Source organism: Falco peregrinus, chromosome 8, assembly GCF_023634155.1.
Source record: "Falco peregrinus isolate bFalPer1 chromosome 8, bFalPer1.pri, whole genome shotgun sequence".
NCBI lineage: Eukaryota > Metazoa > Chordata > Aves > Falconiformes > Falconidae > Falco > Falco peregrinus.
In genome coordinates this window covers 19,706,669-19,732,262 of record NC_073728.1, presented here as the reverse complement: position 1 = coordinate 19,732,262, position 25,594 = coordinate 19,706,669, and the positions used below count along the sequence as shown (strand labels likewise).

Below are 25,594 nucleotides of genomic sequence, written 5' to 3'. Positions count from 1 at the left end.
TTTTAAAAATTAAATGGAACTTTACAGTTAATAAACCATCACATATCTGCCATCAATGCATCACATGGCATAGTGAGTTAGTCTTCCTGTTGGAAGCTTTTCTGCATAAACATTAAGTATCTCATTAAATTGCTTTCACTTTAGGAGTGGTAAGAAATAAAGTTTTTTATTTTTGTGAATAGGCACTATATAAAAGTAAATGAGCATAAGAAATATACATAATACTGATATTCTTGAATTCTGCTCATGCTTTATATTAAGTGACAAGAATACTGCAAATACCCTTTTTACAGTCTCACTTAAAACAAAAGATAAGCAATCACTGAAGTGCACATATTAGCTAAATTCTAACGAGAAGACTAATGAGACTGTTAAATCTTAAGTCTAATGATCTTTGTTTTTCTTTGCATCTGCGTGATTGTTTCTTCCAATGTTAGATCAAAGCCTTCACCACATACACATATTTCCCTCCCCCCTTTAAAGCTTTATAAGAGCAAATCACTCAGTAATATGTGAAAAACCTTATTTCTTGCCCATCTAAAAAGTTATTTGAAACCAATTCCTCCTGGATTTCAGAAAGCAGAATTCAGTGCATGAGTTTCCTGACTCTATGGAATGCACAGTTTCTGACAAAATGGTTCTTGTTTTCACTTTCTTACATTCTTCTCTCCTGGCTTTAAGATAAATTAATCTCATCAGAGCTGGTTACATTTAAATATTTCCTCAGGTATTAAAAGATTTCTTTTCCCATTCCTACCAATAGACCTTCTTCCTTTCTGTCCCCCTTTAAAAGTCATCACGTTCAACAGAGAAAGAAAATTAAGGAAGACCTGACAGCACTAGGAAAAGTCAATGCACTGGTGACCAGATCTCCAAAGTAGCTTCAGTATTTGGTGAATGTGGTATAGTGTGCCCACTATACTGGAATCCTCCAGACAGCAGAATGATTAGGATTCCCAGACTCACTGTTTTTCATATGGTTGGAGGAGAGAAAACGGGTAAGGAAAGAAAGCCTACAGGGTTAGGTCAAGAGAAATGAGATATCAAAAGATGTTAAGGGCATCCTCCCACTTACCAATACTAATGTACAAAAATACATTTTATCTAGCAGGTGTTCCCAATTCTTTTCTAGCACAGAGTCAAAAGAGGAACACTACTTCACAAGACATATTGTTTTCAGAGGCATCTTGTAAATACATGAATGGGTTAATTATTGTTTAATAGTAGATTTTCTATTGCTTTAGAACAGTTGGAACAAACAAAACCAGCAAAAACAAAAAAGCAACTACCTAAATGTTGCAGAATTTTTTTCAATAAATGGCTTGATGCTAACTACCACCATAACTGGATCACTAATATTTTAAATAAATCAAAATAAACTTTCTTCTGCCTGTTTTTCTCATGATCTTCCCCAAATAACACCCAACCCCCTAAAACTGCCCTGACACAACAGAAACAACCTCCATGCAAAACAATTTCCTAACTCAGTAATACATATCTAATTACAAAACTCTTGCCAAATGGACTATATTCAGCTGAGATTCTGAAAGCATTGTTAAAAACTTTTTTCTTTTCCTAGATTTTTTTTAAGAAATATCATATCCTTATAGATGAAACATATTCTGCTTCTCTGAAGGTGATGTTTACTGTTAATATACTATTAATCTTGTCTTTCTTCCAACTAACATTTCTTACCCTCCAACACGAGGAGCAAGAAGGAGTTTAGTTAAAAATCTAGTTCATTTAAAAGAATGATTGAAAATAAGATCAAAATGGCCATTAACAACAGAACTAACATAGGCTGGAATTTGAAATAACTGTAAAATAAACACAGCTGTTATTTTTCTGTTTTTATTAAATTCGTACTTGCTGAATTTAGACTAACAAAATAAAACTAAAGCTGTTTTAGAAAGCAATAGAATTTAATTAATTTCTCAAGTAATTCTTCTTGAGGAATAATGGAGTTTTTCACTTACCAATTTAGCCTCAGACTGCACTGGCTGTGGGGAGGAAGGCCCTGGGATTCCTGGGATACTAGGCACCATGGTGACAGGTCTAACAAGCTGACCAGATAAAGTATAAAAATGAAGAAAACCTGAGTATGTTATCATAATAGAGAGCATATGACAGCATTACCCTCTGAAGCCAAAACAGCTATCAAGCTGCTTAAAACTAAGTTCTATGCTGCACTTATGCAAATCTGCTCCACTTTCAAATTAATATAGCATCATGCTTACTTACTGGAACTGCAGCAGGGACATGCACATTAGAATTTGTGATAGATGCAGGAATAGCAACAGGCATGGTTTGTCCATTAGGAAGATGTAACAGCAGAGGAAAAGGACCTGGAACTGGACTGAAAAAGGCATGAACTATATAAAAGAAAACTTATCCAGAGAAGAGAACAAGTTTACACATTATTTTAAATTGGTTTGTTTGTTTACAGTTGTAATGTAGTATTTATTTGGAGATCAAAAATATGAACTTAGTGATGTGGAGAACATGGAATTATATTTCACATGTAGTGAAAATTGTATGTTTCATATGTAGTAAAGCATCACATTACACCAAAGCATCTCAGATTTGTACATTAACTGCAGAAATAGTAACCAAAAATAAAAATAATCCAACATTTTTAAATTCTGTAAGAAAATATTTTACTAAGATTTATGTAACTTACACTATTGGTCTGTTAGAGGATGGAGCCTGGGTAATAACAGTACTAGACGTTGGTGATGGTATTGCCTGCTGAATAATAACACTTGAGTCAGAACTTGTAAGTAATACATTAGGAACCTGTAGTGATGCTGGACGAACTATTGTTGATGTAGGCTGTGCGGTCTGCTGCAGTGACACTTCCTGAGGAAAAACAAAAATTAATCAGTTTGTAAAATACAACTATAGACCATTAATTCTGACTGGTACACAAACACAGTTTAATAGAACAAATCAGAGTTTCTATAACGTTATGCAAGTAAAATCAGTTATATAATTAAAAACATTCAAAATCCCTTTGGATGAATCATTTAAACCATCAAAGTGAAATTGTTCCAACGACAGTGATTTTAGTTTTATGACAAACGCTGGCTCAGTTTAAGGCTACTATTATTTATAATTCAGTTTTCAACTGGTATTATGGTTTTCTTTGCCAAGAAGCCCGTGGTGCTATCAGCACCATCATGTCTACCAACACTCTTAAGAAAAACATTTTATGATGTCCTTATGTACATTTCATTTTCAGTCCATTGTTCTGGGTTTAAACAAGAGAAACAAAACTGGGTTTTGATTCAGTAAAAGGGAAAAAAAATATGTCTCTTAACTAGTGCTACTAAGTGAAAAAAATACTTGGGAGTGTTACATGCATAGCTTTGCTAAATATGTGCATATCTTGATGCAGAAGAAATTACTTCAGCACAGAAATTAAACCTCCTTAGTCGCAAGTAAATAGTAGACAGAATTTACTATAGTTCTTGGCTTAGCAATGAGGTAAAGTACATCACCAATTAGAATGCAATACCTGCATTTGCTGTTTCTGAAAACCTAGAAATGCCCATTATAACCAATGCCTTCCTTCTCAGGAAACCCTTGATGTTGTCAGACTTCAGATTTACCTTCAGACAGGATTCTTCCAAGTTATTTATTCTTTTGACATTAGCTACTGCAATCAATGACACATAAAACTACACTCAATCAGCAAACTTCAGTTGCTCCACTGTTAAATCGTAATTCAAAGAGAACATCTCATACCTGTGTCATACAGGCTACACTGATTACCATTTGCTCTGAATTAAGTTTAAGTCTTTAAAATTAATTCACAATGCTTTAAGTAGCAAGGTCTTAGCTGTCTTACAGTTTATTTTTCTTTTTATGCATCCATTGCAAAATGTATGTGTTCCTCTGAGCACTTCATAGAACTCTAAGTGGGCTGGCAAACTGTGGGCTTTAAAAAAGGACAGACTTTAGATTCAAAAGCTCAGAGGCTAGATTTGTCATCAGCATTCATTAGTTTGTTCAGGCTTTTCCCCAAGGGACCTAAAAGACTATTTACAGTGAATGAGAGTTTTCGGGTAACAGTGAGCTGTATGTGGAAAGCTATTTTTTCCTTTAGTATCAATCTGGTGTATTTACAAATGTTATCCAATATTTGAGCACAGTACCTAGAATTACAGATGAGCATTCAGTCAAAATAAGAAGACATCCAGTACAGAATTGCAGAAACATAAAAAAAATTTGGAAGAGGCGACTAATGCATATTCTTAGGACAGGATTACCAACTCCTTTGCAAATAAGGAATTTGGCATAACAGCTATACAGATCTTACTCGGTGAGAAGAACCACGGGGAAAACGGAGAGCAGACAATCATTTGACTGTGAGAAATTGGGAGGAAGGCGTAAGAGGAGAATACCTACCCTGATCTTTTGGCAATGGTCAGTTCAGAAATAAATATTGTGTGATTCTGCACTGGTTTCAGCTTCACCCTTTCCTGCCTGCCGTTTGCCACCATTACCCATCTCATTACCGTGAGCAAAGGGCCACTACAAAGTCCATTCCCATTGCAGGGATCTGACACAGAAACACCCATGTTTGCCCCTAAGAGCCAAAAGAGCTGTAACAGTTCTTTTTCTTGTTCTTCCTTTCACCTGAAACATCTTCATACATGGCAACTGCATATATAGAAAAGTTCATGTATAAATATAAATTTAGATATATGAACACCACAGAATAAATAGTTATGGCAAAGTAACACTGATTTCCATAAAAAAGGGGAAAAAGACATGGCTAACAGCAGCCACAGAACCATGTACATAGCTGTAATACAAAAACTTAAATTAACCAGATACTCACACATTCTCAACAACAGTAATGCTGGAACAGCCCCTTCTATATGGGTTTGTGCCAGTGTAAGTACCTGTCTGTGTGGATGGGGAAACAGCTACCAAAATAGAGAAGGCAGCCAAGAGAAGTGCTGAGAGCCAGCATAAAGTCTCCCAAGCACAGGTAAACTCCAGAGAAAACCAGCTCTGCTGAATTTGCAAGGATTCATGAACCTGTAAGCTAGCATGAACATGCTGTACAATTCAGACAGCATCCAAACCCACAGTAGCTGCTATATGTGAGCAAAGATTACGGGATTACATAGACACTTGATGAAAGAACGGACCCTTTGAAGGACTTTCACAGATTCACAGAATGGTTGGAGCTGGAAGTGACCTTTAAAAATCATCTAGTCCGACCCTTCTGGGACATCTCTCACCAGATCAGGTTGCTCAGAGCCCCACTCAATCTGACCTTGAACACTTTCTGAAAACCTGCCTAGAAGTCACTGGCATGTCAGTACAACCTTCTACCTCTCAGCAAGCAGCTGGGATTAGCCTCCCAACTGTTGCTGCAACCAGGTAACTATGTATGAGTGAGCGAGTAAGTTATGGCTCTCTGTGAATACTTATTGGCTATTAGTAACAATAGCTTAATTACTGGGTGTTCTAATAAATACTGACTGTAAAACTGGGTCTCTCCCTGACTTGATTCCATACTAGGAAAAAGGCAATCTGCAACTTTTAGACAAAGTGCTCTATGGAAACCAGATTCAGCAATGATCAGAAGAGTGACGTATGAAATTCCGAAATAAATCTATATAATTCTGATGACAGAAACCTCACATGCACACAATTATTTCTGTGTGTTAAAGACAGCATTTATGCTTTGTTTAGAAGATCAGAAACAATCCTCAACAACAGATTTACTGAGTGTGTTTACACAGTCAAAACCAAAGTACTTTCAACTTCCTCTTTACTTCTTACACTAACTCGATGTGTGCTACACACTGAAAAATGCATGCATACCCTAGTTACAGCAACAATGTGGCAATAACACCAGAGGTAGATTTAAGAAGCATGGATCTAAAGGAAACTGACATTTGGTTAGCGTATAAAAACAAAACCATATGCACACCAGTCTGATAGAAGACACTAATTGGTCATCAAACATTGCACTAAAGAAGTATAAATTTTGTCTGAAATAAAAAGTTTGTAAATATATTCTGCTAAATTAAAGAAAAACAGAGATGACTTTTTAAACCAAAGTGATCTTACCCTCACCCACCTTTTCAAGAAAGAAGTTTAAGCCTATTCAAAGATATCAGACTTATTGAAAGGACATCTCCAACTCTTCTGTTTTTGAAACTAAACCCCACTGAATTGGAAAATATTTTACAGAAGACAAGAGTTACTTTATTTAAGAAGTGTTTTCAGAGATAAATATTTCAAGTAGTTTGTATCTAAAAGCAAGTATCATGCAATAACTTCCTAATGCTATCAATAAATACACAGAATTCTTTATACAGCAATGTAAATGGCCAGAACTAATACTGTCATTGATCATTACTGTAAGAAAATGATTGGTTTTAAAACAATTGTTAGACAATTAGCTACCTGACAACAACTAAACAATTTGTGAACCTCTTGTTGAGGGTCACTCTTTACAATACTGTTAATAAGCAACCATGAGTTTGAAAGCTCTCAATAAACTAGGTTTCATTTGCTTGTTATTTTAAGGCTAAAAGGCTTTGCACACTTCTAATGATATCTTGGTCTATTCAAAGCAGAATATCAACTCTTATTAAAACCTAATAGAGCTCACGAAACTCTGAAAACTAGGAAGAGCATTAAGCATAATTTTTTAAGTGTCTCCAGGAAATGCCTTTAACAACTACAAGGAAAATTATAACTGTCTTTCACATACATTAACAAGTTGTAATCATTCAAGGCTACTAAAATATATTCAGCCAACGAAATGGTTACAGTGGCATACGTATTTTAAAATCAGCTATGCCCTGAAAAAGAACCTTCCCTCCTTCAATACATCTATAGAAGGAGAATATAAAAATCTAACTGAGGGAACAGCAACACTCTGCTCACATTTCTCAACTTCTGCAGGCCACATTCAGCAGCAGCACCCTCCAAGCAACACCCTCATCCTTGCTCAGCTTGTCTCTACAATCAGACGTCAGAACAGCATTGAGCAGCAGCATTTTTTCACTTCAGCACTGTTACAGTGACAACACTGAAATTACATCATGAATGAGACAAGTTTGTAAGTACTGCCAAGCACTGAGATATAATTTTCACTTGTAATGATGCTAATGAGATACTGAACCACTACTGTATAAAGACATTATCTCCTGCCAAAATTAAGAGTACTTAGAATAAGTATTCCCAGTGAAAAAACAAACTAACCTCTGAAATAAACAGGAAATTAAATAAAGACAACTTAAGATTTGGACTATGATTTGCTTCATCTAAGCAGCTCTTTACATGTATTCTTTCAAACTACTTGTACTATTTTTGAGACTACATGATTGCCTTGATTACCTATGATTACTCATCCTTGCTAACAAATAAAACTTAGGGAAGTTTTGCAAAGACAAAACTGAATTTAAACTCTGTTAAACTTCTGCTACAAACTTAAGGCTCTCATTGTACTGGTGCCTGCTGGTAGGATAAGAGAAAGGGTGCAAGCTGAAATCGGAGAGGTTCAGACTCAATCCAAAGAAAAACACTTTCACCACAAGGACAGCCTGGCATTGCAACAGGTTGCACTGAGAGGCTGCGCAGCCTTCCTCCTCAAAGGTTTCAAGACCAGACTGTGTGAAGCCCTGAGCAACTTGGTCTGACCTCAGAGGTAGCCCCTGCTTTGAGGAGGAAGCTGGACCAGGAAATCCTGCTGTCCCTTCCAATGTGAATGACCCTGTGATCCGAAGAAGTCCGGCTCATTTTGGGGAACAAGGTAGCCAGGTCCCTCAAATGCAGCCCGCCCACTGAATATGCACATAAAAAAAGACCCACTAGAGCAACCGTATTGCTTTATTTTCTTCTGCTTCTAATGTTTTTATTTATTGAGGTAGGACTAGAAATAATTTATTTCATTGATTTTGCTTCATTTTGTGTTTGAGAACTCCACGTGATAAAAACACTGCATCACATATCAAAGTTATCATTACTATTAAACCATTTATTTCCTCTTTAGAGCAACATTTCTAAAACTGATTTGACTGCATCCTCTAGTGAGAGACAATAACTGCGTCTTTTGTGAGTATTCAAGTAAACACTACACAAGCAAATGCCTGAGATCACCACTTTTAAACATACTGCTGTAGCTTAAAGAGTAAAAAATTTGAAACAAAATTATCTGGTGCTTAGCTTTGAAAGATAGCCTGTTGATCCCTGTACATTTTTGTAGAACATCCCCTGTAGTTCTACAAAACAGTTCATGGTAAAACACAGGATAAAGGTAAAAATGTACATGTTGCGAACAGTTGACATTGATAATTTTTTCATATTTTCATTTGTTTTAAACAAAGAAACTGAACTTTCTTTGCTTTTTTATTAATGATAAAGTAGAATAAAGTGCCCCTTCAGCCTTTTCTAACCTAGCATGAATATTACATTTGATTTTCTTTCTATTCACAGGTTTGCTATGAGCAAAGCTCACTAAAGAATTGAACAAACTAAGTATATATCCACAGGAATATAGCAAACAAACATTCTTTTCCTTTCAACCAGTAAGCAGTGTAGCTATCATAATGTACAACAGACTTACAGATCACCAGAAGATTAAAAAAAATAAATTCCAAAAAGGAAAAAAAAAAGGATCTGACCTTTTCATCATTGGTAGTAGACTCTGGATGAGGTAAAGGACTATCTTGATGAGTTGTCTCTACAATGGAAGGTTCTTCAATTTTATTTCTTATAATTGGCGTTGCAAGAGGAGACAGATCTAGAGGCATCTAAGAGCAACAGTGTAAAATAAAATTACTCAGTCTTTAAAAAATTAAAATGAGCAAAAAAATGTAAACAACTGAAAAGAAATATAAGCCTTATAACAATAAAGAGGTACTGATGTTTGGGAGATCTTGATGCAGATGCATAGATGCATTACCAGTCAAGGCTAATTTTCCAGCACCTACATAAACCCTAATCTTCAGTTACACTTTGTCTTTCAACACCAAGGTCAGACTAAGCATTTTCTTCTTCAGAATTAAAAACATTCTGAAGTTTTCCTTTCCCAAGAGTCACAGGAAAATTATAGCTGAGGAAGGACTGTGCTACACTTAAAAATTACAGCTAAAAGAAGGTATTACCCTCCCATGAATTACTGTATCATGTCACAAAACACAAAATCCTAATTACATTTCCAAATTAAGCAAACTGCTGTGGACAATTACTTCAAACTTATTGCAGCAAATCATTATGAAAAAAGCAAGTTTAATATTACTACACAGAGAAAATCCACCAGGACATCTGAAAGCCACAAAGAAATTAAGCTACAAAAATACTTAAAGCAATACCAGAGATTTAGAAGACTATACTCCTGTCTAGTCTGCTATCCAAATACTTTAAGAAACTTCCCCCAAAGCTCATCTCCTATTTACATCCTTCCAAATGCTTTTTTTTCAATTCAATTCCTGGTTTTCCTACAGAATAGATTACTAGTGGGCATGGAAGACCGTTACAAGTGTTTCATACCACATCTGAATATGAAATACTACAGAAAAAAAGGAAACTATCAACGCCCTAGAAAGTGTGCTATTACAGTAAATTTTTCCACCATGACTGCTTACATATATTGATCAAACAGAAATATGGCAAGACTGTGTTCCTTCTCATAACACAGAGGGCAGCTTGGAATATTATTATCAATTAAAGTTATTGTTAAAATGTTTACAATATTTTGCAATATAACCTCCTCCAAGGCAGTGGTGAATTGCACAGAAAATACAATACTAGAAAATCCAGAATTGGTATTATCGTATGTGGTGTTTTAAGAACAGTTAGCATACGCCAATTAAAAAAAAAAAATCATTATTTGATACAGCTGTGGTAACAAAGCAAGGGTGAGGCTTTGTCAGGAATGGATAATACTCCATCCTATTCAAAAGTACCTATTAAAATCTTTACTGAAACAAAGAAAATGCAGATACTGATTCTGCAAGATCTGCAGATGTAAGTATAAAGTTTTGCTTTCTATCAGTGTCTATGAGTCAACCAGGTAATCAACCAAAGGCAAAACTACTCAAAGAGGGCATTGAACAAAATTTCATTTGCAGAAGTGTTTAAATGTTTGGGCCCTTAACCAGTTATAACTGGGAAGTATTAAAATAAATAGAAGAAACCACATTTAAATGTACGGAAAGTTCCTCATAAAAACATGAAGTTGCTAAACTGCTAAACAGATAAGAGTCCAAATTTTTCTTATATTTCAGTCTGTACATGAAAAAAAGTAGGTGTTTAGGTTGTGATTTCTAGGCAAAAGTGATTTCAACACATAATGAATGTAATTATAACCCGATTACTGACACTTACTATTCTTTCCACATTGGTTTCTTGAACATGTTTTTCTTTCTGCAAAACCTCTTTACTTTTCAGACATTTTTTTTTTTGCTTATTTAGGGCCTAATGAAATTCCAATCAAAGCCAATGATTAACTTCAACAGATATAGATTAGACACAGAATTAAGACAAAGACAATGTGTCCCATTGTCTATGCTAACTATGCAAAATTAATCAGGTAAACTAAACTTCAGAAGAGGAATCTTCGATTTGTATTCTCTCCATACAACATATATAAGCAGGTGGCAAACAATTACCAGTATAGTTTAGAAGGAAATATATAAATCCAAAGTTTGCTTTTCTAATGGAATTTCTGATATAAAAAAAGTAGAAGCTCTGAGAAGAAAAAGTTATTGAACATACTTTCTTAATGTCATCTTCAGAAGCCTTTTTAAACTCATTTTCAAAAGGACTTGCTAATTCATTGAACAAGCCCACTTCTTCACAGTTCTTCAAGAATCGAGTTGGTGTTGGTGTCTGATCTGAAATGAAGTGTATAAAACCCCCACAATTTTATTTTTAAAATACCATTAATGAACTTACTTATAAATATTTTTCAGAATAAAAGCAAACAGAGGGAAGCAACGTGATTAAAAACTCTTTTAGGCCTTGCAAGCAGGCTCCTTTCCGCCTCACAGGAGGCCAACCAGAAGGCATGCTCCACCTGCCGGAGACAAGCAACCCAAGTCTGCAAACCACTCACTCCCGGACAGTTCTGGGAGGGTAGCAAAGCGGTTCTTCCGTCTGTGGCCAGAAACCAGAGGGAGCTACTCTCAAGTGCCTAAGCATATCATTTCAGTAAGGAAGCTGGCTCTGTTTTCAAATAAAGATCAGGCCTACACGAAGGCTTTAATTAAAAATGGGGGGTGGGGGTGGGGGGGAGGGGTGTGCAGATAGACAAAAGTGCACTGCTCAACGGGCAGTTTCCTGCTTCTCGTATTGTGAAAACAACAGTGATGTCTTTCAAGTGCGATGACATTGACTCCTGCGATGCCTGTATAGTCAAACTGGAATCATAAGGCTTCTGGAATCTGGGCAACTACTGCATGAAGCAGTTTCAAAGATGTCTTTCTATAAAGTTTTCGGTACTGTGTAAATTCCCCTTATTACACTATTATTACCAGGTCACAATAAACCACATTTGCCAAAAAGTTATCTGCATTTAAAATACTGTAAAGTGGTATTATGTGTGCCTTACGAACTTAAACTGGCATTCACCGCTAACAGTTCATACACTGGAATGCAGCTGCAAAAAGACAGACACTGCCATAGTTTCATTCCCAAATACCTGATTATTTGACAGGTCCCCTTTCTTAACAGTGTAATTGCCAGGGATCACATTTAGAATTTTTAAAAGTATGCTGGTTAAAGGGTAACAATTTTTTTTGTCTGCTCATCCTAACAAAATAGTCACTTAAAAGGAAAAAAAAATTCATAAAATGTCTGAAAGCCTTTGTGAAGTTCATTTAGGCTGTTCCACCACTGAAAAAACAAGTCTGACTATAACTTTAGAATAACTAGCAAGTGCTGTCTTCACTCAAGAACTTTGAAATTTATAATGAGATCAATCATCTGTTGGCAATAACTTCTGATTGTGGACAAACAAAGTTAGTTACAACTGACCAAGGGCATACCATGCATTCAGGTGGAAATACAGTAAAAGTATTTTGACCTTAAGCCAAAATTACACCAAAAAAATGTTATCTTTCTTCTACTATCCCATTTTAAGAATAATCACCAATTCATTCTTCTAATGTCACCATAGCATGTAAAAAACACTATTATGTTAAATTTTGAGACAAGTAATATCAATGAATAATTAAAACTTAAATACAGTTTAATCTAGTTACAGATCCTGCAAGACATAGCCTTTATTAGTGTGTGTTCTTACTGAATACTTATTACATAATTTAATCAATTGTTAAAAGTATTGAAAATTGAAAAATATTTAATTATGTATCAGATCCAAACAAAAGTTACTTATGGAGGATAATACTGGCTTCAAATTCTGACAAAAGCTGATTATCTAAGAAAATATTGCCTAAGCACACATTGCAAACAGCTACAGTGAAGAAAAAGTTTCATATTCTCTTAATATAAGTCTATGCATTATGTACAGAAAATACATAAAACGTATGCCCATTCCAGCAGAAAAGTGAATAAACTAATTATAAAGTTATATACTAACCAGCCACAATGACACTATCATTACGAGCCGGACCAAATTTCAGTGTCATCTCATGTTTATGTTTATGGACAGCCAAATGATCCTCATTGGTAAAACGCTGCAGCAGAAAGTTTTAAGACACAGTTGTAATTTTGAGTGTGAACAAAGTAAATGCAATTCTACAGAAAGTGATTTTTACAGTATGTGAAACTATCACTACTACATTAGCAGACAACCTTCTTTGGCAAATATATTTTCTTCCTTGGTCCACAGTACCAAGCATAAATATTATAAAACTCAGATGATGTTCACAGTAACTAAATAGTAATGATATCAAGGAAATGATAGTATAAGTACCTGCATTCATCAAAAGTCCAAAATAAAATTTCAGAGTGCTGCAGACTTCACCAACCATTAGTAAACAGCTATTTGCTATACTAATGGATCTTGACAACGTTTAGTAATTGATTACAATTATTTGATTTCTGTATTGCATGTATTATCAGAATAATGAGAACTAACTGTAATCACACAGTCTTCACTGTATTTAATAGCATAAAAATAAAGTATAGCTCCTGCCCCTGACCATTTACTATATAAAATAAGAGGCAGACTGAATGGGACACTGGAACAATGTCATACAACTGAAGAGCTGTGAATGAACTCAATTTATTAAAATTTTTAAAATCTCTCAAGTTTTCAGAACTATGCCAGTTTTGTGCATACTTCTCCCCAAATCTGGGGTACATTCTATAAAAAAAGCAGTAAGCAGACAAACTAGATGCTGTAAAATAGGTATTCTTGCTTTTACTAACTTGAAATTTGCTATGCATCTGTAATAGTGGGTGAAGTTAGTGTTTCAATTGAGATAATCTAAGGAAATGTTTCCCAAGATGCAGGTTTCCTACAAAGAATACATTTTACAAAAGATCCAAATTCTAACTTTTCTTTGGGAACATCTGAGTCCCAAATTATATTTCTGATTATTCCTCAATAATATGTCACTCCACATATATCTTATAACAGATACACACTAAGTGTCATCTCTCAGAAAACAACAGAGACAATTTAGTTGACCTCAGAGTACAGTCATCCAGAGTATTTCTGTGAGAAAGGACACGTATATGTGGAGCTCAGGGGGAAATAAAAAATGCAGGATCACTGAAAGATAGGGTGATAGAAGCCAGGCACTTTTTTTTTTGTTAGAAATGTTGCCAATGGTTCCAAACATCCAGCTCTCCATAGCTCCCATGCCTTATCTCTACATACAGCACAAGCCAGAACCTTTGGCATTCTATCACACTAAGGCACTTAAGTACACCTTTCTGTTCCTGCTACGTGATGGACAGGTTCCTGCAGAGGGAACTGGATCTCCAGATCCTAACTCCCTCTCTCAGTTTTACTCTATGAGCTAGCATCGGGAGAAGCCTTGCCCATTTTTAGGGACATGAACTTTTCTCCTTTAATGGAATCAAGGATTACTGTAGCCCAATGATGCATCTTTATGAGATTTAGGTGCCAAAACACTTCTAACAGCTTACATCAAAATGAGATTCAAATAGGATGGGGACAAATATGTTGCTTAGGAGAAGGCAGTCCTCTTCTGTTACTTTTGATGTCTTTGAACATACTAGACATAATCAGAAATCTTAAGTCTTTTTCTGCTTTAAATACAGAAGGCTCCATTAATGTAACATTAATGCTGTCTTTCACCATAAAACCTAAGTTTTCAGAATAAAAATGAAAATATTTTGAACTACAAATCCAATAAAGCCAAGTGTACTAATATCATGGAAAAAATAGTTTAAGAAATCAATTCTACAGAGGCAGCAGAGGTAATATAATGAAAAATTTCAGTTTGTTTGAGAAATTAATTCTATATAAAGGATGCACGGATGTCCATCTCATGCAGCAGATAATGCAAATTTATTTATTTTCAGGTTATGAAATTAAAAGTGTTAAGACAGCTTCCTTTTAAGCAACCATCTGCTAAAACACTTGATTTTTTACTTTTCTGCTCACATTCACCTCTGTATCTAATAATGCTATTTAATAGAATATATTACAACTACAATAGGAACTGAAAGTTATTTTGTAGCATGCATACTGTTCGCATCTTCCTATACACAAAAATATACATAAACAAAAATTATGCCATTAAATATTTGCAGTCACCATAGTGGTGGATTAGTGACAAGCAAGCTTCATAATGAGGTCCCCACTAACTGAAATATTCTGAGAAATACAGGTTAACTGACACAAATTGGGATGCTTCTTGATTTATTTATTTTTTTAATGAAAGCAAGTAAATCATGGCTAACAAAATTGTTTTCAGCTCAGAATGGGTAATTTAATGAGGTTTTTTTCTTCTATGGATAGCATTTTCTGAATAAACACAAAACGCTACATATTCTTGCTGTCGCCTGCTTTTTCAGCAAAACAGGTATTTACTACCAATTATCATAAATCCCCTTTTCTTCAATCCCTAGAAATAAGTTTCACTGTTTTACTTTTATCTGATCAATGTCGGTAACTTCAAGTCAGACCATTACCTGGCCACATCCAGGGGCAGTGCATAAAAAGGGTTTGTCATCACTCATATTCCACAGGTCGTTGTGCTACCTATATTAAAATGAGAATTAAAACAAATTTTACAAATATTGCAACAGGTAATCAATACATAAACATCCACAGGATATTTTAATATTTCATGGGCAAGAATTTCTGCCTTCTGGCTACACTAAGAATATAAACATGCAGGATTCAAGTAGAGTCTGAACTCCAAGCTCTGTCAGGAATCTACACAAAACCCAATAGACACATAGCAGGTTTTGAACATACATCTCAATGTGAAAGGCAAACATTGGTACGTAACTTGTTATGACAACTAATTACTGAAATAAAAATACATTGTAATAATGATCCAATTCCCACAACTAAAAAAAGAACAAAGCAGCGGACAATACCAAGTAATCAAGGATACAGTGCCAACAGATGAGAAAAGGTGGTTGATTCCTTAGTCTTTTCATAATCTTTAAAGATAAGTCAGCAGATAGACCTTTACATAAGCTGTTATAAATTTAACTACAAAACCATATACATTAGTAATGCTTCAGCTATACAACTGAACTACCAGCAGGCTAAAATATATTTTAAAAAAAAGAGATAAGATTTTTGTGCTGTTTTCCATGCTCACCCCACATACTAATACACATACCTGCCAGATTTCACATATAAACCTGTTTCATAGGGCAAACTATCATATCCTCCTTTTCATGGCAATGAACTGTAATTGAAAGAAGATATTAATTACTATGCATATTAAACATGTAATAATACATGATTTTGTAAAGATAAATGATACAATGCCCACTATTCACCCATGAAACAACAGTTTTTCAAAGAAATGGTTTACTTCAATACATCCTCTAATTAGTTATGGCATCTGTGGCCTTTACTCTGGAGGAAATACATTCATCTTTAAATATAAGTATTTGTACTGAGACCTAACAATGTTAGTTCTGAACACTGCTTAGCTTGATGAGGCAAATAAAGATGAATAAACATGTCTTTATGATTAAAGAACATAAGCAGAATAAATCCATCTCTCCCCAACAGGCTGGTCATGAAAAGTTGTAAGGCTTCTAAAACTGACCGTCCTAAGAATGTATACTTCAGGTATAACATTTAGCACTAGACACAAGACAAATCAATTAAGTGCAAGCAAATAATTTAAGAATACCTCAGAGATCTGTAAGGAACACATTACCTGATCCTTTTGCCTGTACCTGTACAGTAAAAGACTACTGTATAGAGTTTGTGGATATTACTTCAAGGAGAAGGAGATCCCAGTGTCCTTGGTCATGGGCACCAAATATCAAAGCAGCAAACCATGGAATAGAGGAGATTCCAAAGTGTAACTTCTAAATATATAAGTTCAACAGAACGAGGATACAGAGCTGAGATCACAAGCCAAGAAGAGATGAATGGCTGCCAGAAAATTTAGTCTTTGGCACTAACAACTCAGGAAAACATTTGCATCCCAAAGAAAGGATGCCAAAGAAAATAAGGGATGAAGATCATTCTGCTGTTCTTTGTAAAGCATTCATAACCTGTCTCAGGTTTCTGAGGGGATGAAATATTTCTTGAAACGTTCGAACTATGAACTTGTTACTGTCACCAATAAAGAGTTGGTAGCTAACTTGTAACCAACAAGGTTACAGGCAAGTCTGAATACTCATGATGGAGGCTTCAGGGTAAAAAATAAGACCTTTATCAATGAAGATTTAGGATTACATCCTTATATTATCTGGAACTTCAACAACTTAAAGGCAATCCTTGTTCAGGTATGCAACAGTCACTTTTTAAATGCAAGTTCAAAACTAACAGACTCAAGTCTCCTTTAGATCTCAAAAGAAATTTGCTTTGTTAAATCTTGATCACAGAGCACCATATAGTTATATATGGCTACAATATGCACATATGGATACATATTATAAGCAGAAGAGTTACATCCGTACCAGTAATGTCTGAAGGTGTAAGAAACAATTCTGGGTGGGTTTTTTTTTTTTGTTTTTGGGGTTTTTTTTATTCAAAGGATGAAGATTTTGATTAACAAAAGTGCATGTAGGGCATTTTTTCCACTCATTATAGCTTGTTGTCAGTTTTTGACACGTGTATATTATCAGCCATAAAATCTACTCCATCCATGCTGTTAGCATTTTCCTTAGGTCATAAGCTGTAAAGATCAATTTTTCAAGTCTGCTCATCTTCTCTTCGAAAGGAATATTACCAAAACGCATATTTGCATATGAAGTCATCATCTGGTTTCATGTTTTGGTTTGTGAAGCCTGTGAATTTTGAATGCCTGATTTATATACTACAAATCAATCCTGGCCAAAAAAAAAGAGCTGTCCTCCTGGAAAGCTTACTGGAAAAAAGTTGGAGATAACTTAATTTCCTGATCTTTATTTGACTGCAGGCCACAAGGAATTTGTGAGGCAATGCCTTGTACAGGGATTCCAGCTAACATCTGAAGAATAAAAAGTATCCTGAAGCACTGAAATTTTTGCACTTAAAAGAGAAAAGAAGTTCACTCATGCATTCCAGCAAGACCTCGGACAGTATAAATCCACACTGAAACTGGATCTGATAGGATAGGAAAACAAAGGGCTCACATTCGTTAGTGTAGCCAAATTGGTAAGGATTGTATTTACCTATTACAAAGACAAATGCAAAGCTTGCACCTAGAACGAAATAACTCCATGCAACAGTGTAGGCTGAGAGCCAACTGACTGTCAAGCAGCTTTGGGGCAGAATATGTAACTCCTGGTGGACAACAAACTGAACACGATTCAGCAACATGTCGCTTGCAGCATTGAAAGCTAACAGCCTACTGGGCTAAATTAGCAAAAGCATAGCAGCCAGATGAAGGGAAGTGATTATTCTCCTTTATCTGGCATTCCTGAGGCCACAGCTGGAGTGCTGTGGCCAGTTTTGAGCCCCTCAAGACAGACGACAAACTGAAAAGAAACCAGCAGAGGCCTCACCAAAACAGGCTGGAGGCTCGACTATTAAAGACAAGAGGAGTATCAGGAAGCAAAGTTGGTTCAGCATGGAGAAGGAAGACTAAGGAAGGATCTACTTGCTGTCTTAACACTACCTAATGTATTGTTAGAGGGAAGACAGATCCAGGCTCTGGCCAGTGTACAACAGAATGATGAGATGCTACGTTCGCAAGCCATGCCAAGAAAGCTAAGAGCAAGTATAAGGGGAGGGGGGAAGTGGGGAATACCAAAAAACTACAGAAAGTCACACAGTGAGGGCAGCTGAACACTGGAACAGGTTGCCCAGTGGACTGTTCAACTTCCATCCTTGGAGACACTCAAAATTTCAATGGATGGAATTTTGAGCAATCCAAGATAACTCTGAAATTTGAAGTATACCATAAAGATGTCATAGCTAGAAACAGAGGTGAACAACAGCAAAAGACAATTCAAACACAGGTAAAGTTCTGACAACTTTAGAAGACTTAGCATGGTTACCTTTACAGCCCAACAACTAAAACTGTTGCCTGCTAGGGAAAACAAACAAACCCCATCCTTCGCCTCTTTTCCTTCTTTTCAGAAAAGAAGTCTGTGATTGCCACTCTGATTTCAAAAGGCTACTGGAGACTGCTCCAAGAGAGAAGATCACAGTAAGAAAGAAGAATTTAGAAAATACTCTTCCTCTGAAAACCAAAACAGCAATTCAAATGCCATCTTGATGAAAATGTTACTCACCCAACCAAATGAGAAATAAAATATGTAAACTGCTAACCCAATTGCTAGAAATGAATTATAGCCACCTTGGATTGTACCCGGGCAACAGCAAACACCCTGTCCCACAGAAAAGAGATGGTTCCTAAAGCAATCCAATCTGAACTTGAAACTCCAGCCTTAAATTATCTCTTCAGATAAATGGAACAGTTGTTCAGTGAAATGATTCTTACTACAGTCCACTGAACTGCAACTTTCTTCTGTAAGCTTTCCAACCCTAAATTCCTTTCAGTAGTATAAAGAAACCCATACACAGAATTCTTTGAGTCACACTGAAAAATAGGATCAGAGCTGAATATGAGAAACTCATGAAATAGTCTCGGCAGCATAATCAACTTTGGTACTTAAATCAGAGTGTAATCTCTCTTTTTTGGTGTTTGTTTCATACTTTCAATGCAAAGGTAAAATATTTTCACATCACGCCTATTTAAAATGTCATAAGGCTCTTTAATCACTTTTGGAAAGCAAACCATACAGTAAAATATACAAATAAGTATACACATGTTTAAAATATATATTAATACAGAGAAATAAAAACAGGTTTGCAAGCAATTTACTAATATTTAGGACAGTGTGCTTATTCAAAAAATGAAGATGTTGCAATAAAACATCACAGTAATGTTTATCTAAAAGTGCTACAAAAATAGCTTCAACAATTATTTGTATGTTTTTATAAGGTTTTAATTAAACATCTTAGGTACACTTTCTTGAAACTATTACCTTCCTGTACACAATTTGTAAAATAAAAGAATCATACACTGACTTAGGCAATGTCTTGTTGGCTTGTTTTACTGGTAAAGGTTCTTTTGTTTTCTCTTAATCCCCCACATACAGTAGCACGGAAAACACAACTAACACCTCATTTCAAATATTTTTTTTTTGGTTAAACATTTAAACACTTATTTAAAATGTATACATATTTATAATCCTTACAAAAACCTCTCCAGATTTGCTGAAAAACAATCATTCTTCACGCATACGTAGTATTCATCAGGCTTGTAGCTAAACCCTCTGAACACTTAACCTGTATAGAGCACGCTGTAAGCCGAAAGACCCCTGTGCACTAACCTGCTCATGTGCTGTGCAGTCTTACCCATAATTACTTATTCTAAGCACTGTAGCAATACAGAGACTGCCCCTCCTGTAACGTCGGGGCTGATACAAACAGCATAGAGGAAAACAGCCTGAACTGAACACAGAAAAGACAGACAACTATAAACATGGGGGAGGGGGCACGGGGGACACACGTGCTGGGAAGAAAACTGTACAACTTTTCAATGTCAGCATCCCCGTACTGGACACCGATGAAGAAGAGATGCACACTCTCACAAGTCCGTCACCCCCTAAACTGGACAGTCCATACAGGACAATCTGACAGCCTGCCAGCTGCAGTAGTAGCTGATTTACCTACTACTGCTTACACGTGATGCGGACCCACGTTTTGCAGCTAGACACAGGTGCGGCTCCAAGAAACAACTGTACGTTCTGGTTTGAAATGGAAGTTAGACAAAAAGAGTATTAGGCCATTGAGATAGGTCAGAATTACAGTCGCCCATCAGCATCTACTCTCTCCTGTGTCTATACATTACCAAGTGCTTAAGTTACAGTATCAGTGATCTATTTTCCTACGGATGTTTACATTTCTTCAAGACCAATCATGTCTATTCCACATTTCCTTTTATTCTTTACATTTGATCCTTTACTGCAAGATACAAATACTTACTGTATACAGAATTATTAACTCTAGGTAAGCTTTTCTGTAGATCTCATCATAGTGTGTAACTGTTTTAGGTAGTAACAGATTTTTAAGATTTTACTTTAAAGCTTCATTTTATAATAGAAAACTGAAGCATAAAAGGGCAAGGTCAAAATCTTTCAGTCTTTATCAACTTTAAGAGTTCTACTTGAGATGCATACTTTTTCAAACTAAAGTGACTGAGTATATTTGCCACAGTAAAGAATCACATTCTCTTAATGGTTACCTGAAGAGATGAATTTAGTGTTTTGATTGGCTCCATACAAGAATTTAACAGACATGCTTCTATAGATAAGGCGGGGTGGGGGGGGTGGGGAGGAGGGCAGGGAAATAGCTACCTTTGTTTTCCAAATGTAAACACTTCAAAATTAAAAGTCTTTCTCATGCAACCGAACAAATCAACACAAATCACAATGAACAAGGCACCTTTTATACTTTCAATACTTGCATGTAGCATTGCACAGCATAGATTTAATCACCTCCCACATTTGAACCTATCTTTATTTCCACAATTTTCTGTATAGGCAGACCTGCAAGTTTTGCTTTCTGTAAAAATCAGTAGTATGTAGAATACACCACATAATAAGTAGTAATATAAATAAATAAAACCCCCAAAAATTGTATTTTAGAGGAAAAAAAAATCATTGCTCCACTTACCCGGAGGAACTGGAACAGCTATTTTTTCAGTTTCCTGTAAAGCAAAAGAAGAAAGATGAAGCAAAAGTGTATAATTAATACTTGATCATTAGAGTCCACTTTCAGAAGTGGCTGGCTGACTATACTTGTGTAATGCTGTAGATTTCAGCATTCCTAAAAAATAAAATTGCACAATGAGAATGGAGAAGAAAAAAAAAAATATTCCTCCTCATAAAAATGGAATCTCCAGAAAGCAGCTCAGTAGATCCTGCAAGAACACAATAGGCCATAGTCCATAATATGTAAAGGTTATAAACCTCAAAACCTGGTGAACAGGAAAACAAGAGCTCCTTCTTCATACTTCACTGCTTAATAGAATGGTTGTGCTACTTCCTAGAAGACACATAGAGAGTTCTGGGGAAGAATAAGGAAGACTGTAATACCTATAGCATAATGCTCAGATTTTTTTCTTCAAAAAAGTCAAATGTTGGGCACTTTTTCCTGATGTTATCAGTTAACTGTTTGCAACTGATGTCTAAAGCTAATTCCATACCTTCCATGGTTTGTCTAAGATTCTATAAAGGGGAAAGCATCTGGACAAGAAGAAAAGATGCAAGAAGCAAGGTCAATTGACTTAATTTCAAGTAAGAACAAGAAAGCTAGCTGGACAGATAGCAACACCTACAGAAAAGAAGCAATTAAGTTACTTCAGCTTTGCTGAAAGAGCAGGCTTTTTCCACACCAGGGTACGTTTCTGGTAAAGAGCAAGCACTAATGGGAATAAAGAAAGATCCTTAGTCCTAACGCTTCCTCTTGGCTGGATATGGCAGCTCCTAAGTCAATGCCCTGGCTTAAGTATTTTTCAGAGGCGCCTTGATCTTTCTTTGACTTACTGGAGACTCATGCTGTGTGAATACAGCTCTTGCAGATAAGTGAAACACCAATGAATCTCAGAGAAAAAATATACAGGGATTAATATTCCACTGATCATTTCACAACTTGCTTAGAGAGATATTAGGACTTACCTTACCCAGATCATTTACCTAGGTTTGAATGTCTTAACATTGGTCATCAACCTAACAAACATCAGAAATGCAATCTCCCTTTGCCACAGTAGTTTCAACAAATTAACAAAAAAATGCCTACAAAAAAGTTACTTCATTTTACATTTTTTCAGATTGCATCCCTGAAGTATAAAACTGAAAAATCAAGAATTCAATTTTTTAAAAAATCTTTAAATATAGAATAAATATCCTACTGCAGGGCTCCCATCTCTCATTAAAGCAAAACGACCTTTTTCTTTCCTGTAAGCAACAATATAAATTACCATTAGCATTTACCCAGAAAGGGAAACATACTATATTGTTTGACATAACTTACTGAAGAGAAGCTCCTATCTGACTGAAGCTAATGCAAAAGTTCTCAGGCTAAACTGAAACTGACACAGAACAAAGTTGGAAAGAGTACAGCATAAACTTGAAAAAAAATTTTGTTGTATAATTATTAAATATTGACTCATGTTTCTATCAGAAATTATATCCAATGCCTCCTTAAGAGTGTACATTATTGATTTGAAACAAATCTTGCTAAGTTATGCAGGAAGACTATGATCACTCGAAATCTATTCATTATTTCAAACAAGAAGGTAATAGCATTGAAACATGTTTGCTCCTTTGAAAAGAGTTGATATTATTTTTATACAGAAATTCAAGGTTATTTTAAGAAACTATAGAAATGTTGAGATTAGAAATAATGTACAAACTTATAAAGTTAGTAAAACTTCTCAGAGCTAAAAATGTGTATTTGTAAGTTTAACTAATAGTGAAAGGAAAAAAAGAACAGTTGATGACAGAAAAAGAATTTTAGGCACTAGATACATCCTAAATTTAATTAAACAAGATTCAAAAGAGCACCATATTTCAGGTTGCTCAACACTTTGTCACAAAACAGAAATAGCATGAAAACCAAAATTACTTCTGAAGTTACATATGATCAAATTTAAGACCTGAAAGCACCTTATGTTAGATGCTGCATAGTCTAGAAGTTTCTGGAAAAAGACATACCAAACACATTCATATTTCTAGAATTCAAAACAGGATAGAAATATCAACTACACTGTGAAGATCAAAGGTTCAACTAGCTGATTAAGTATTAGCACGCCAATAGCAGTATTAACATAAATCCATAATGTGTTTTTAAAAAAGCTGCTTCATTCCATGTATACATTACGGGGTTTTCTATTATTTCACATTTCTTTTGATGTACTATATAACAAGCAGCGCCTGACAAAGTAATTGTTTCATTTTTTAATAAGACAACTTTCCAATTTTTACTCTGGAATGCAGAATTATAAACACTAATAGAATTCAATGAACAAGTTATGACTGTAGTTCATCTGAAATTATGTCTACAACTGGAAGCCATTAATAAACAGTAACTTATTTTTCAGCAGAAGGCTGAAGAAACCACATCTAGAACACCTGCACAAGACTAGGGCGACAAGGAAGGGTCTTCCTCATCCTATTAGCTAGTGCTGAATTTAGCACCTAACATAGACCTAACGTAGCAGTATGACAAGCTTAACTTCTGCAACATCTGTTTGTATTAATTCTATCTGGTTTTACACTCAGCAAGAGCTTGGGACATGATATTTACTGCCATGAGCAGAATACGACAAGAATAAAATAAACATATGATTTTAAAAAGCGGAAAAGAAAATACACTTTGGCCATATCCAGGGTCACTATCTGGAGAGCAGTGGATGAATCGGAATTTCCAGCTTTATTAGAATTTCTCATTCTGATGCAAGGGAACAGGTGACAGTATCACTATTTGAAGATAAACATCTCTGGGAGAAAGCAACTAATGAAAAGCAAATGAGTGACAGAGTGCACAGATGTGACATGGAAACATAGTCACGGATCGTGCTGCAAGAACAGGGATGCAGAAAGATTGTAAACCAAGTAAGACTGCAGAAGCAACATGGCAGCACACGCATACTCCAACTCCAAACATCAAGTTGCATTGTAGCATAAAACATGTATCCCTAAAGCATCATGCAGCCATCACTGCTTAAGGGCCTGTGATGTTTTTTCACGTGAAAGCTTCAGAGACTGTTTATTAAGACAACTCGAGAGGCATAATGAACGTAACTGGCAAAGTCAGGGGCAACTGGTCCACAAGGTCCAGACCCAGGTCCAGACCCAGGCCGGCCGGCACCTCCCACCGGTGCGGAAAAGCTGCCCTCACCCCCACCCCGCACCCTCCCCGGCAGCCTCCACACCGGCACCGGGCACGGGCCAGGTGCTCCCTTCCAGCCGAAGATGGACGCAGGGAGAGGCCTCCCTGCAGCTGAGCTGAGGCGCAAAGGTCTGGCCCGGCTGCACCCTCGCCTCCGCCCGCCTCTCGCCCCCCGCCGCGGGCCGGGCCCGGGGCAGGCACCGGCTGTGCCCCCGCGGAGCTGCCGCCTCCGGATGCGGGGCGCGGGGAGCCGCAGCCCCCTTCACCCTCTCACCTCGCCTCCCCGCCCCGTTCCCTCGGGGCGCCCGCCAGGGCCCCTACCTCCGAGCGGGTAACGGTCTCCGCGGCGCCGGCCGGGCCGCCCCGCCCCGGCTCTAGGGGCGGCGGGAGCCGCAGGCCGCGGTGGGGGAGGGGGCTGCCGTGGAGAGGAGCGGCGGCGCCATGTTACTGCCTCCCGGGTATCCCCCGCCTACTGCCGAGCGGGGCCGCTCCCTCCCCTCCGACCCCGGTGCGCTCGCCCGCCCGCGCGCCGCCGCAGCGCGGAGGGAGGAGCCGCCACCGCCGGGCCGGGCCGGGCCGCGCCGCCCTCGTGTTTACAAACTCACCCGGGAACGCGGGCCGAACCGCACATTAAAGGCCGGGTCCCCCACAGGCTTCCGTCACTTCTCGCGATAGCTCGGCTGACATCTCCGCGGGCAGCGGGGAGGTGCGGCTCACGTGGCGGGGAGGGCGGGGCGGAGGGCGGGGCGCGCCGCTGATTGGGCGCGGCCGGCGGCGCGGCGGGGGGCGGGGCGGCCGGAAGCGCGGAGTGCCCGGGTGTGGCAGGCGGGGGCGGCCGGGCACGGCCTCCCTACGGGCGCTCCCGCTGGGGCCGCGCTCCTCGCTACCGCCAGTCCCGTTACGCTGCCGGCCGCTACTCCGGGCAGGAGCACCGCCCTGCCCCGTCCAGGGGCCCCGCGCGGGGGTGGCCACCTGCGGTCTTCACCGGCCGCGCCCGGGCAGAGCCGCGCCGAGCGGTGCCGGTGCGCGGCCCAGCGCGTCGGGTGCAGCCGCGGCGGCTGGGGGGTGCGCGCAGCCACGGGTGGGGAG

General features: G+C 37.5%; 1 protein-coding gene across 6 annotated transcripts in view; it reads right to left on the bottom strand.

The window, feature by feature from the left end:
• The window catches only part of ATF2 (activating transcription factor 2), a 52,131-nt gene extending 26,900 nt beyond the window's left edge, over window positions 1-25,231 (bottom strand). For 2 of the 6 annotated variants that reach the window (XR_008748538.1, XM_055812856.1), the window contains exons 1-10: window positions 25,111-25,231; window positions 21,287-21,320; window positions 15,774-15,842; window positions 15,109-15,178; window positions 12,578-12,674; window positions 10,753-10,871; window positions 8,658-8,786; window positions 2,681-2,859; window positions 2,242-2,356; window positions 1,977-2,063 (exon numbers count right to left, since the gene is read on the bottom strand). Coding sequence is in view for 5 of the 6 variants with exons in the window: in XM_055812856.1 (XP_055668831.1) it covers window positions 1,977-2,063; window positions 2,242-2,356; window positions 2,681-2,859; window positions 8,658-8,786; window positions 10,753-10,871; window positions 12,578-12,674; window positions 15,109-15,156 (774 nt within the window). In the remaining variant the exon portion in view is untranslated. Of the gene's footprint in view, window positions 1-1,976; window positions 2,064-2,241; window positions 2,357-2,680; window positions 2,860-8,657; window positions 8,787-10,752; window positions 10,872-12,577; window positions 12,675-15,108; window positions 15,179-15,773; window positions 15,843-21,286; window positions 21,321-24,826; window positions 24,964-25,110 lie in introns of those variants that run through there. The other 4 variants (XM_055812859.1, XM_055812860.1, XM_055812857.1 and 1 more) reach the window with 3 other exon arrangements.
• Between the last annotated feature and the right edge of the window lie 363 nt (window positions 25,232-25,594).